The following is a 15,540-nucleotide window of genomic DNA, read 5'->3' on the forward strand; positions in this document are numbered from 1 at the left end:
GATCCTCATCTACCATGTCAGCATGACCAACCTCTATATATACTGATGATCCTCCTCTACCAGCATGACCAACCTCTCATATACTGATGATTCTCCTACCAGCATGACCAACCTCTCCAGATACTGATGATCCTCATCTACCATGTCAGCATGACCAACCTCTATATACTGATGATCCTCATCTACCATGTCAGCATGACCAACCTCTCTATATACTGATGATCCTCCTCTACCAGCATGACCAACCTCTCCATATACTGATGATCCTCCTCTACCATGTCAGCATGACCAACCTCTATATACTGATGATCCGCCTCTACCAGCATGACCAACCTCTCAATATACTGATGATCCTCCTCTACCAGCATGACTAACCTCTCTATATACTGGTGATCCTCCTACCAGCATGACCAACCTCTATATACTGGTGATCCTCCTCTACCAGCATGACCAACCTCTCCATATACTGATGATCCTCCTCTACCATGTCAGCATGATCAACCTCTATATACTGGTGATCCTCCTCTACCATGTCAGCATGACCAACCTCTCTATATACTGATGATCCTCCTCTACCATGTCAACATGACCAACCTCTATATACTGATGATCCTCCTCTACCATGCCAGCAGGATCAACCTCTCCATATACCTCGACCACGGCACTGGCATGCATCGCAAGCTGATAAATGTTTCTGAACTGGCTGAGTCTCTGGGCTCTGAGTACTGCAGCACTCTGCTGGGATACTATGTATTTTCTGGGGAAGACTGTACCAGCGCCTTCAAAGGCAAGGGAAAGGTGAATCCCTTGAAGAAATTGCAGAAGAACCCTAGGTTCCAGAAGGCTTTCAGTCAGCTTGGTGCATTATGGCTGGTGACAGATGAGCTCCAACAGGAGATGGAGTCCTTCACTTGCATTATGTATGGCCATGGTCGGATGAAGTCAGTTGATGCTGTGCGGGCCAAGATGCTGCAGAAAATGGTGGGTCTTGATAAAGTCCTGGATGCAAAATTCAAAGTAGACCTTGAACGCCTGCCTCCTCCCAAGGTCTGTCTCATCCCACATGTACAGCGAGTCAACTTCAGAGTTGCCTGCTACAAAAGAGCAGACCAGCCAATATTTGAGATGCCCAAACCCTATGATCAGGATATGGGCTGGGAGAAGATGATGGATGAGGGGGTGTTAGAGCCTGTCTGGACGATTGGACCCATCCTCCCTCCTTCTCTTATTGAGGTACTGGCCCAGAAAGCGGAGTCAGAAGAGCAAGAAGCTCTTAATAAGGAGGCAGATTATGCAAAACATAAAGTGGATGAGGAGGATGGAGAGTACGAGTGTGATGAGGATGGAGATTGGAGAGATAGACTTTGATGATCTCTTTGATGATGATGATTAGTAGTTTAGGTTTTAATGTTGTGCCAACAGAGAAGATGTACTGTAATTTGAACCCTAACAAAACATAGTTCACTGGGTTTCAAATTGTATAGGAAAATGTGTAAATTTGTCTATGTGGGACGAATTAGTCTTTTCACATTAGTCTTCCACTTTTGGCCTTGTTTAAACAAAATCTAAAATCATAACAGCATGATACAATCTTTATTAACATTGTATTTCCAAACCTGAAATTGATCTCATCTGATGGACTACATTTGAGTAAAGTGGGAAAATAGAGATGTGATCTAAACATTTTCATCTTTTTCTTGGCCTGAAATAGAATCAAGATGTGTTTGAATCTTAAAAATAAAATTATTACTGAATTCCTTGGGTCAATATTGTTTGGGGAAATGTTTTAATTTGTCTCCTCAAATTAAGATGAGGAGTTGTTAACTTCAAAAGTTATGCTGTTTTTTTCGTTCAGGATAGGTGTAATAAAGGGTTAAAAATGAACCCCATGGGACATTATTTCAACCTATTACGTGTTAAAATCTTAAAATAGACACTTCAAGGATTAAGAAAAAACAGGTGACGAAAAAAAATCCAGACCATGCAGGTGGACCTGTTTCCATCTAGACTATCACTAAGCTAGACGGCATTACAAAATCACCCACGCATCCAAAAACCCACATGACACACAAAACAAATACACACACACACAAGCAAAGAAGCCCAAATAGAATGCGAGGAAGAACAAACGGAATGTGAGGACATGTGTACATACACAGACTTTAGTCTGGACTATCGGTGGTAAACGTCCTCTCTTCCTCTGCCTAAAGGTTGCATTCAAAGTCCACTTAATCTAATTAAATAAACACATGACGGGACCCGAGTGTCATCATCCTCACGCACTACTCTCAGGGCTTGACGCAGTAAGCATTTTGCTTGGATTTGCAGCTAAAAATAGATGCGCAAGAACAGGAAACATAATTTACAGGCACAGTGTGCGAGTAAACATTAGTATAATCATCAAGTACCATCATCTTTTCCGCCCTCCTTTTCGGACCTCTTACTCGGACCTAACGTCATTTCACTGGTTACACTAGAAAAGCATGTGAGCAGAGAGACTCTTGTTTGCTTTTGCTGGACCATAGCAGCAAATGTCCAAACCGTTTTCGATACGCTGCGGTCTCCCAGTCATACAGTTAGCGGTAGCAATGTTACTACTTTACACTCAAGTTATCTCCTGGGGGGACGGCTGGGTGGCGTAGCGGAGATTGCGCTCGTCACCAATGCAAGACTCCGGTCTCGACTCCCCGAGTCAGCATTGCCTGCGGCTTGGGCCAGTCGTCATACTATCTCAATTGGCAGAGGTAGCGTGTGGAAAGTCGATGGGTGGGGATTGGACGTTGTGGACAGCGACTCCTACAGGTCCGTTGGGTGACGCCTGTACAGCAGAGACAGGAAGTATCGGGGGCAGCGTGAGCCTGCCACGCATTACTCCGCCACTGAGAGTCCGCGCTGTCTGGTGAAAAGATGCGACAGGCTGCCTCCTCGTGTCCCGGAGGGGACACGTGATGCAAGGCTTCTATCCTCACTACAGCCGACCAGTGGGAGGCATAGTCTAGCAACGTTCAAGACAGGGGAGGGGAGAATTGAAGGGGAGAATTGGCGATACGAAATTGGGATGGGAAGAAAAATAGAAAATAAGGAGAAAAAGTGGATCAAAAAAAGTTATCTCCTGGGCTGGCAGGAATACTAACATAGCGTGGAGAGAGGTCTGGCTGTGCAAAAGGCTAAGTTACAGCAAGTTGTTACAGCTAAACTGATAACTAAATTGTTGATTTATTTTATTTCTATTAGAAGGGTTTGCAATTATATCTGCTATTGTATTTGCAATTATGATCTGGTAAAAGGTTTATGTTTCTATCTGCATATGACATGGCAAATCACTAAGCTAGCTACTGCAGCGCTCCGAGACTGATCATGGACCTGTAATTCACGACTTTGTAAAATGGTGTGATGAGAATTACTTGGGCCGCAATGTCTCTAAGGCCCGGTTTAGACGGAAACGCTAGCAGGTGAATCCGCAAAAATATTTTTTCAGATGTGCCTTTCGTTTATACGTAAACGGCGTTCCAGAGTGGAATTCCTAGAAACGGTAAACCTTTGCGCTCTCATCTAAACTGTCAAACCGCATAAAACGATGAAGAAAGGGTCGTCAAGGCTCTCGTCGCGCCTACTGCTTACATCACAGGCATGCGCCAGTAGCCTAGAAGCGTAAACAAAGCATGTCTGATTCTATCCATGGCGATCACCTGAAGGCTACATTGGCAGTACTTTTAAATACACAAGAATCTGTCCCGCGGCTATCACAACTATTATGACTGGACCCACTGTCTGTGAGTGACTCTGCTTTGGTCCAATCACATTCCCCACCCACACTCTGCGAATCAGAGGCAGAGTAGGGCGGGTCTTCACAGCACGTCATGTGACATATGCGCCAATCGTGTGACAGCGGGGCTCCGTTGTCTCGAGTTGTTACAGCCTCGTCTGCACGGAGAATTCCACCACAAAACGCTAGTCTAAACGCAAAATTAAAAGTGAGACCGCAAGACGACTTTTGCGGTTTCTGTTCAGACTCTCTCCGTCTAAACGTAGCCTAAGACTAAGGACATGATAATTGACTTCAGACACAACTCCGATCATCAAGCCAGTGTAATTCATGACGAGGACGTCCAGATTGTTGAATCGTACAAATACCTGGGAACTGTGTTTGACTGTAAATTGAAGTTCAACTTAAATACAGAGTCCATTGTCAAAAAAGGTCAGGACAGGATCTACCTACTGAGAAAGCTGAACTCTTTTAATGTTAGTGCGAAGATCCTGAGCACTTTTTATAGTTCTTTTATTGAAAGCCTCTTAACTTTTTCTTTTATCTGCTGGTTCAGTGGCCTATCTATTAAAGATAGGAACAGCCTACAGTATATTGTGAAAGTGTGCTCCAAAATAATTGGAGTAAAACAGAGAGACCCATGTTATCTCTGGACGGACCAGGTGGTCAAGAAGGGGATGAGCATCACAAATCAACCTCTCCACACTCTGTCTCAGCGGTTTTCACTGTTGCCTTCTGGCCGCCGTTATGACGTTCCACCAAGTAGGACCAACAGTTACGCCAAATATTTTGGCCCCTCGGCTATCAGACTTTTAAACACTTACCGGTAGTTGTCTGTTTTTACTTTAACTTTTACTGGATTGTGTATTACATGGAATGTTGTTGTTGCCGTGCTGTCATTGAGATGTTTTGTTTTGTTGTTTGTTGTTTTTGTTACTTGTTACCTGTGAAGCTACAAATATGAATTGCCCCACGCGGGATCAATAAAGTTGTCTGAATCTGAAATACAGCTTGTGCAAATAACACCTATATTTCCATTTTATTCCTGTTCATTCCCATATATTCCCATTAACACATTAACACTTTGATTGCCCAACCCGAGTTTTCTCGGGTTTACCCCCGCGGGTTGAATGCCCATCACGAGAATATTCTTTTCTTTTTCTTTTTTCTTTTTATTAGCGATCTGAATTCATATTTCATCAACCGAGTCTACCGTTGGAAAATCAGCCACCCCAGGCGCTCAGATGTGAAAAAAGCACCCCCTATCGTCTCCCAGATGGTAATTCACCCTTTTGGATTGGACTCAATGAAAATGAATGAGAAAAAAAAACCCGGACTCCACATTTTACTTCTCACTCATGCAACCGGCGTCGATCAGCTTCACTCTGGACCCTCAGAGCAGCAGGGATTATGTGTTTTTACAGTATACGCGTGGGATCAATAAAAGGATTGATTTTTTCGAATGGCGATCAGGAATTGGAATAATCCATTTGGATACCATCTGATCTCAGGTAAGGAATCTATGTTACCAGTCTTAGGATAATCAGACCCGTTTTCACGGAGATATAAGCTTTTATGTGATTATGTGATATGGCTGTTTGACTCTAAGAGCGATCAGGAACTGAGATAATCGATTTTTCAGCGCGCGGCACCAGCGTGCACACGCACACATATACTATCGATAATCTAGCGTTTATTTGAAAACGATTCATAAATAGGCCGACAAATGACAACGTTCTAGAATATTACAGTACGGGGCGATTATCATGGAATCCTCTTTTTTCTCTGTGAAAACGAGGGGTTTTCTAAACGCTATGAAACGGAAATTAACCGATGAAAAAACAATCTGCTTCGACAATGTTGACTGGAAATAGGTCATTGATAATGCGACGGGCAGATTAGACACAAAGCCATAATTTAAAACATAGATTAGGCGATATTAACGTTAACATTGGAGTGGATGTGGGCATTCAAGCACTAAATGAGCGCCCCCTGCTGGGCATTCAAAGTATTAATATTGGCCGCCATGCGTTGAGTGCCAACAACAAGTAAACTCGTTTTTATGATCGTTATTTCTTTTATTCGCCATTTGCATTCATAATTCATCCAGGAAGCCTACGGGAGCCAGCTGGACCCTATCTGATATTGCAACGCCTCAATACCGCCGCCTGGTGGATTTCGGGCGAGTTACACTCCACTATAAACCGGAAGTGGGGCTCTGTGCATCGGGGAAAAAGCTCCGCCAGAGATATGTTGTTACGTGGATCAATATACACACTCGAGTGCATGGGGTCGTTTTCGAGACGCAAAAATCAATATGCTTTCGCCGTTTATTGTGGCATACAAACGGAAAATGGATCTAGCAGATCGACGTCAAATAATTGGAATCTTTTTCCTCCAGTCTCATCGGGCACAGGTAAGAGGAACCTAACGTTATTTCCAGCTCGATTGTCCATGTATTTCATTGCAATATGTCCGATCAACATATGGTGTCTTACTAAAGAAAGCCGTTACGGACAATCAAGGAATCATAAACGACCCCCCCCTGCCCCTTTCCTTCACGCATGATGGAGCATAATGTATAGCGATTAGAGATGTTCCGATACAATTTTTTCCTTCCCGATTCGATTCAGATACCTAAGCTTTGGGTATCGGCCGATACCGATACTGAACCGATACCAGTGCATACATTAAAAAAAATTAAATAAAAGTATATTATATAAATTATAAAACTATTATAATTTTTTTTTACACCTACGGATACTGTTTTATATATACTGTTTTTTAGTAATAACTAGAAACTAAGTAATGGTATTTATTCAACAACAGGTGATTGTATAGATTAGTATTAGTATCATTAACTATGCTCAATGAGTTCACCCACGGAAAGGTTGTTGGGACATTGTTTCCGCACGGACGCTGTTGCACTTGCTATCCAGTCTGCAGAGGCTCTGGCTAGTAGTAACATGTATGTTGTGATTTTCGATGCAAAATAAATATTCAACATTCTCTTTTGAGACTCCGCCTCAGACTCTTATCCTTTGGCACTAAAAGCTAAACATTGTCACCGGTATGGCTGTCGCAACATGTCATTAATTGCGTGCGAGAGGTCGATCAGCGACGACACTTTAGGTTAGCCACATTAGCGTGAGCTAACGTTAGATGGAAAGACAATGTAACGTTACTGCCAGTAACTTACTAGTGAAAACGTGATTTACCTTGGAATACTCATTTGCCAACTTGCTGTACTTTGCTTGCAAGTCTGCAGCCATTATTGCTGGATTATGAATAGCCCCAACTTTAGCCAAGGTAACGTTAAAGATAAAACTAGCTTGTCAGCTAGCGCTTCAGCTAATGCTAATAACACCAGCAAGCCCCGCTCTGCCGGGACGATGTCAATTAAGAAAGTATCTGCTGTTAAAATGACAAATGGCATTGACACTTTAATTCACAGTCGATTAAAAACACGTTTGTTTTATAATGCTCGCTCTCAGCAGACCGCACGTGTTGTTGATAAATTACGTCATATGGGATCGGAGGCTAGACTTTCGGCGTACTCGCCGATACCGATACCAGCATTTTAGGCAATATCGGAGGCATTTCCGATACTGGTATCGGTATCGGAACAACTCTAATAGCGATTAGAGATGTTCCGATACCATTTTTCCCTTTCCGATCCGATTCCGATACCTAAGCTTTGGGTATCGGCCGATACCGATATGTATCCGATACCAGTGGATAAAAAAAAATTAAAAAAAATATATATAAATTATACTTTCTTTTTTCTTTTTTTTTAGATACTGTTATACTGTTTTTTAGTAATAACTAGAACGTATGGTATTTATTCAACAACAGGTGATTGTATAGATTTGTATTAGTATCATTAATCAATGAGTATGGGCTGCAGCACTGCAGATATACCCTACTCCAATGATCCACACGGACATTAAACGGTGTTGCACTCGCTACTCAGTGGCTCTGCAGATATACCCTATTCAGTCTGTAAGCTAGTGGCAGATAGAACGTTCATGTTGTGATTTTTGATGCATTTCTGAACATGTTGATGGAATTTTGAACATTCTCTTTTGAAACTCCGCCTCAGACTCTTATCCTTTGGCACTTGCTGTACTTTGCTTGCAGGTCTGCAGCCATTATTGCTGGATTATGAGTAGCACCAACTTTAGACACGGTAACGTTATCAAGCTAAGCTAACTGACCTAGCTCGTCTTCCCGCATTGACATTTGATAACGTTAGTAATAGTCAGCTAACGCTAGTCCGTAGCTACTTAACTTAAATACAATTCACAGTGGGTGCATTATTGTTGATAGACGGTCACGGACAGTGTTAGGTCCTGGAGAAAGGACAGGCGATCATCTGATTTGATGTAACGTTAAAGCGGATGTTGTTCCAACTAGCTATCTTTCCAGCTAATGCTATCATAACACCAGCCAAACACATCCCGATTCCCGTCCGAGCTCCCCGTCACACCGCACTGTCGGGGACAATGGAATTTAAGAAAGTGTATCTGCTGTTAAAATGACACAGCATCACACTTTAAAACATGTTCATTTTATAATCCTCACTCTCCGCAGGACTCAGCAGGAGATAAATTACATCATGGGATCGGAGGCTAGAATTTACGTGTACTCGCCGATACCGATACCAGCATTTTAGGCAGTATCGGCGGCATTTCCGATACTGGTATCGGTATCGGAACAACTCTAATAGCGATCATATGCAGTTGAAATTTTTTATATAGCGTGTATAGGGACGAAACACCAATCGATAATGTATAATACGGGTCGGGGCCTATAGCGCGAATTCTAGGAATTACTGCTATACAGTCTAAAAACACTTATATTCTCGACGGTACTAACACGACAATGTATGAATGGAAAAATATAACGTTCCCACATCCTGAACGATAGATACCCGATGTTGAATGGGCCATAGTAATGTCGGTATAGCTATAATATTTTAAAAGTTATAGCCCTGCAAAGAAGGCGAGCCACTCCATAGGGTTACTGTTACAAAGGGTCAGATTAAACCGAATATATATATTTATTGCCTGAGATCCCATGTATAATATTTGTATATCGTTTGATATCCCTTGTATATTCTTTGTACATATACACGGAATATCCCTTTACCTGGTACAGGACAGACCATAATATTCGTTCTCCTATTGGAAGCGATCCCCTAGGCGCCAGTGACTTACCCCCTAGAGCTGACTTGAAAGCTGCCGACACGACATGCCTTGACTAGCCCCAGCTCCGCGTAGGAATACGGCTACCGAAAGCAGAGCGGCACTATTTGTCCACCGTACGTATAAATATGACCAGCGAAGACAGAACTTCCTTTTCAGTTCGCCTTCAGTTCAGTCTGGTTCAGTTACCAAGTAAAGCCTTACCCACTACGCAACGTGCGGTACAGCAGGGCTCGTATTGCCTCAAATAGAGTCGTGTTATCCTACTACGTTTGTTTAACGTATCGTTCGCTCCTTACTAGTAAAAGCCTTCATTACGAGTCAAAGACCACGTGAAGTGGGTAATTGTGCGTCTACATAGAGCACTTATTGCCGCGTGCTAATAAGGATAGTAACGTCAAGTTCAACTGTGAACCACGGACCAACCGGAGGATTTACCCCGGTGATTGCAGAGCCACCGGGCATGATTATTATTCTTCATTCTTCACCAAGCTGCTGGATCAGAGAACCGTCTACACCCACTGCTGTGGGATCTACATGCCCGTGGGGACATCACTCGAGCCCGTCTCTGTCGAAGCAGAGACTCCACGACTTCATCTGCGCGGCGCGCACATTGAGAGTACAGAGGCTGCCTTTCTCCGCTGCTCCAGGGAGTAAGATCGCCTCCGTGGACCCATTGACTTTCATAGAGCATTGCCTCCCTCTGCTGGCTTACAACCGGTAGTACACCCCCCCTTCCCAGAGTACAATAGATCTAATTCTTAATATTCAGTATTGACTTGCCTACGCACATTCTTTGCCTTATAAGCGCAACTAAGTAATGTAATGTAATACTATTTGATGTAATAAATATTCTAAACGAGTATTTGTGTGGAAACCGGGTTATTGTGGAGAAGTTTTCATCATATACCTTTGTACGGTATTGGCCAGTAATGTACATAGACGGTAGTAGTTTAATGATACTAATACTTGATTAATACAGTCAGGGAATTGTACCCCTCAGTTACAGTTACAGTGCTGGCAGAGGGTGGTAAAGATGGGCATAATAAATGCATGGCACCCAATGTGTTAATTACCATATTTTCTCATGGAAGGTTTCCACCTTTGAATATTCCCGACATTTTGCAACACAACCAACACACAAGCAACTTTTACAGGCAACATGGGTACAGCTAAATTTCATAGTATAACACCTCGAGGCAGATCATATAAACCAATCAAATTAAAGCACATGGGTACCTTCGAGTGCACTCTTTTTGTGCTCTATGTCACCCCCTTGCTCGTGTTGTGCATGTACAGTATGACCTCATGCTGGAAGAACACGTGATACACTATTCTTCTGGGACACCTTTCCTTTTACTGTGCACTATAGCGCCAATTTCATCAACTAGTGGTCAAAATCGTAATTTGATACCTTTATAATATCTATATATCTGCGTCCGTCTGTCTGTCTATATTGTCCGTCTGTCATGCCATATTGTAGCAGGCCTACCTACTTGGAAGTTGGTACCTTAGGCCCCGTTTAGACGGAAACGCTAGCAGGTGAATCCGCAAAAATATTTTTTCAGATGTGCCTTTCGTTTATACGGAAACGCAGTTTTTACGGAGTGAAACCGCAAAAAAGTGAGACTACCTTCCAGGGTGGAATTCCTAGAAACGATAAACCTTTGCGCTATCATCTAAACTGTCAAACCGCATAAAACGATGACGAAAGGGTTGTCAAGGCTCTCGTCGCGCGTACTGCTTACATCACAGGCATGCGCCAGTAGCCTAGAAGCGTAAACAAAGCATGTCTGATTCTATCCATGGCGATCACCTGAAGGCTACATTGGCAGTACTTTTAATACACAAGAATCTGTCCCACGGCGTGACTGGACCCACTGTCTGTGAGTGACTCTGCTTTGGTCCAATCACATTCCCCACCCACAGTCTGCGAATCAGAGGCAGAGTAGGGCGGGTCTTCACAGCACGTCATGTGACATATGCGCCAATCGTGTGACAGCGGGGCTCAGTCGTCTCGAGTCGGTACAGCCTCGTCTGCACGGAGAATTCCATCCTAAAACGCTAGTCTAAACGCAAAATTAAAAGTGAGACCGCAAGACGACTTTTGCGGTTTCTGTTCAGACTCTCTCCGTCTAAACGTAGCCTTAGTTAATACTACTATTTTAGCTCTGGTTGTGTCTGGGTTTTCCCCACACCTTGTGAATTGAACATCTAGAGAATTTTCCAGTCAATCCACAAACGACCTCTTCAGTACAAGTATTGTTTGATATCAATATCGGCATTAACAGAATTCCAGTAACATATTATAACAGCCCCGACACCAATGACACAAGCTGTATTCCACTAATACTGTGTTCTAATTGGTTTACAAGGCTATGATACAGAATAGGCTTTTAAAATGACATCTTTTGCACATGGAGATGTTATACCAGACACGGCCTATATAATGAGGACACATAGCACTGTGGTTATTTTGAATGGGGAAAGCCGCAACACTAAAGAACACGGCAACAACGAAACTACTTGCTACAATGTCCAGAGGAAAATAATAAAATGTGATTTTGTTATAAATTACTACATTTTGAGGTGAAATGTGAATTGTGAATGTTTTACACTAATAACCATCTCTGCCAAAAAGGTGGGAATCATGCAGTGAGTGGTTGCCATGGTAACTAAGGATGAAAACCATTGGATTCCACATGCATGGAAGCTAGTCCAAGTAGAAAAAAGGCATTTTTCTATCACAAAATTGTCCTTTTTTTAACCATTCAGTGTTGTCAGTAATTTACCAGCGACTTCAAATATGGAAGAAAAACGTATACGCATTAAGATTCTTGGATACGGCTGACTTCCCATTCAAAGAGATAGGGGTCAGGTCTTGCTAGACTTATTAGTCCTTGTTATCAAGATAGCTGCTGTGTGAAGCGACTGCTCTTTACGAAGACTTTGGTAATGCATTAATTGTGTCTGGCACTTACTTTAGACACAGAGATAATTATCCCCAACATATATTCAGCATCAAATTGAACACCAATATTTCAGTCAAACAACCTTTTGCAAGACACTGTAGTGGAAAGTGTGATAAAGCATCAAACCTACCAGAGTGTCCAAAAGTAGTGTATACAAACTTACCTTCCACAGACAAAAATTGGCAGGACATATTGCAATGATCACTCTGTATAGTCAAATGGAAGACTCACTTAGGTGACGTATTGTAACTATCGCTCTATACATTGAATCAAATGGAGGACTTACTTGGGTGGCAAGTTGGTGGGGGAGCGAGGTTTGAGTTTGTCCTCATCTTTCTTCTCCCTGGGTTCCCTGGGAGGTCGCATCCTCGGCCTCTCCTTTTCATCACGCTTCATACGGTCCCTCTCCCACTCCTCCTTCCTGCGCATCCTCTCCTTCTCTCGCTCCCTCTCTCGTTCCCTCTCCCGTTCCCTCTGCCTGCGTTCCCTCTCGCGGTGGTCTCTCTCTCGATCACGATCCCGGTTGCGCTCTCGTGGGTCACGCTCCCTTTCTCGCTCCTGTAAATTACAAATAAGGTGGCTTTATATCTTTACACCGAGATACACCAGTTGATACACTGGGAGCCAGGGAGAAATCACTAGAGAAATGCTCAAGCAGTGTGACAAGGAACGCAAGGAAGTCGGGACGCCGTCATCAACTTGGTAGTCACCCGGACTGATGTGTGGAAGATCCCTCAGTCGAGGCTTAAGCTTGATTGCTCCAGTCCCTGCTATAGGCCACGTGAGGCACATTACCCTGCCACCATTATCTGTAGCTGTGGTATGGTACAGAGAACCACCAACATAGGTCTCCCCCACTCTATGTGAAAAAACGACAATTGTCCGAGGGGAGTGGCTAAGTAGTTTCGGTCTGCAGTTTCGGTGACTACACTTGTTGATCTCCATAAACATTGTGACAGGGGCTCTATTTTGGGAGAAAAGCCATGGAGAACATGGCATCAATATTGGCAGCAGCTCTTAATCGAATTGGCAAATTCTGTGTTCACAGCGAAGAGGACAGACGTGAGTTGGGCCAATTTATTGTCAAGATTCAAGAGATTTATTAGTCACATACATACACGAGACATGTAGTGAAATGAAGGTGGCCATGCCCGCCTTGATTGTGCAAAAAAATATATACAATAAATAATAGAATAAAATAGATAATAGATAGACATGATAAAAGGTACTAAGATAAAATACTATACAATGCTAAGCTTACGAATTAAAAGGTAATGAGTAATATATACACTACTATACAATATAGTTATGCTATATGTAACTATATTATACTAACTATACAAACATACATTCATGTTTTTTAAAGTGACCTTTGCTTTTTCTTAGTGACCTGTAGTGTGCTTGTGTGGGAGAGTGAAGGATGTGTGGTGTGTGTGAGAGTGAAGGATGTGTGGTGTGTGTGTGTGTGTGTGTGTGTGTGTGTGTGTGTGTGTGTGTGTGTGTGTGTGTGTGTGTGTGTGTGTGTGTGTTCATGTGTGCTTGTGTGGAGAGATCAGTGTTCAGTGTTCTGATGGCCTTGGGGAAGAAGCTGAGTCTGAGTCTCTCTGTTCTTGCTGCATGTATGCAGAGGCGCTTGCCTGACCACAGCAGCTTGAACAGGCTATTGTTGGGGTGGTGGGGGTCCTTTATTATTGTGCAGGCTCTGGATTTGCACCTCTTGTTGTATAAGTGGTAGTACCCGTGGCGTAGTATGCTCTATTGAGCACACTACTCTCTGTAGAGCTTTCCTGTCCTGGGCAGTGCAGTTCCAAGTCAGGATGCTCTCTACAGCCCCCGAGTAGAAGGACTGGAGTATCTTCCTTGATAGTCTAAATTTCCTGAGTTGTCTCAGGTGGTAGAGGCGCTGCTTCGCCTTTTTTTAAACAGTGTCTGTGTGTGTTGTCCATGTCAGGTCCTCTGTGATGTGGACTCCCAGGTACTTAAAACTGCTCACCGTGTCCACGATAGCCCCATTAATCCACAGTGGCATGCGTGTCCCCTGCTGTATTCTCCTAAAATCCACGATCAGCTCCTTGGTCTTACCAATGTTCAGGAGTAGGCTGTTATCCTGGCACCAGAGTGCCAGGTCATCAACCTCCTCTCGGTAGGCCTTCTAGTCATTATTAGAGATCAGGCCCACCACCACTGTGTCGTCCACAAACTTCACTATGGAGTTGGAGCTGAACCTGGCCATTTTGGACTATCTCAATTAAGACAGTGACGAGCCGGAGAGCGAATCCGATTTGGATGAAGGAGACCTTATCCCCGATCTAGACATCTCACATAATACTACAGGTGAATTTGTCCCGGAGGCTGTGTGTGACTACAAGGAGAAAGATGCACCAGATAATCATCTTTGTTGGAGTCGATGACACAAACCACGAAAAAGAGATGGACAAGATTTTATGATTCACTTTACTTAAATGTGTCCAGAATAACAAAGAAAATGGCAAGTTTGTTCAACAATCGTGTATCACGAAATTGGACTACGATTAAATCTACCAACAGCAATACATGATTATGCGATTATGCCACATTAACCTCTTAAACATCGGTGGACGTCGCGGCACTTTACGTCTGCCGGCTCCGGGCTGCGTTTCTCCCGATCATTCAATACAGTGTTGGAAAGTTAAACTTCCCGCCGTTCGATCAACACCACTCTCGACCTATTGCAAGCCTTCAGTCTCGGGGGAACATCCGACGAGCGTCATTTAACAAGCCATTCGGACAAGTGACCACATCCGGTTGTGAATGGTCCTGAACGGACCAGTCACCTTTGATGGCGAAGATGATTATAAATATAATTTAGGACCTGCTCAGAGCAGCATGCATGCAATTCGTATCTGCGATTAACCCATCCCGTCGTCCTTCCCCCCCAAGGGCAGCCGGGAGCAGACAGGGGACCAATCCAAGTGCTCCTGTCCGTCTTCGTCAAAGACGCCACAGCGTTAGCGATCTATTGTTGTGCATGTTGTTCCATTGGGTTTATCTTATCGGGGGGGGGGAACCCTTGCGAGCACGGGGAGAACATGCAAACTCCACACAGAAAGGCCTGGGAGATACCCCACCTGGGTAACTGGCATCATGGAAACCTGGTCCCCAAGCGGGAATCGAACCCTGGACCTTCTTGCTGTGAGGCGACAGTGTTAACCACTACACCACCGTGCCGCTATACACCTTTGTAGCTAATAGGGCTGAGCCCAAACGTTCGAACATTCGAACCTTTGTTTGTTACGTTGGCATTCTAATTCTAAATCAACATTTGGATTTTAAATTTTTTATAAAAGAAAACGCTATTTTTTTTCTATTCATTCTGTTTAAACCAATGGGGTTTTTCTTCACAGTTGCAGATAAAGATTAGGCTACACTAATATTATAGTATTAAAAAAAACTGATGAGTTATATTCTTTTTTTTCTTATCTACTTTTTCTCCCATTTTCTATTTTTCTCCCATCCCAATTTCGTATCGTCCAATTCTACCCTCCCCTGTCTCGAACGCTGTTAGGCCATGCCTCCCATAGGCCGGCTGCAATGTGGACGAAGCCTTGCATCACGT

The 15,540-nt window shown here is 43.4% G+C and overlaps 1 protein-coding gene across 1 annotated transcript in view; it reads right to left on the reverse strand.

Annotated features, from left to right (window-relative positions):
* Nucleotides 1–15,540, reverse strand: part of zc3h18 (zinc finger CCCH-type containing 18) — a 250,964-nt gene that overhangs the window by 151,636 nt on the left and 83,788 nt on the right. The window contains exon 8 of the mRNA XM_084335339.1: nt 12,232–12,503. Coding sequence (XP_084191465.1) covers nt 12,232–12,503 — 272 coding nt within the window. The remainder of the gene's footprint in view (nt 1–12,231; nt 12,504–15,540) is intronic.

Source organism: Notolepis coatsorum (assembly GCF_963971535.1).
Source record: "Notolepis coatsorum genome assembly, chromosome: 18".
NCBI lineage: Eukaryota > Metazoa > Chordata > Actinopteri > Aulopiformes > Paralepididae > Notolepis > Notolepis coatsorum.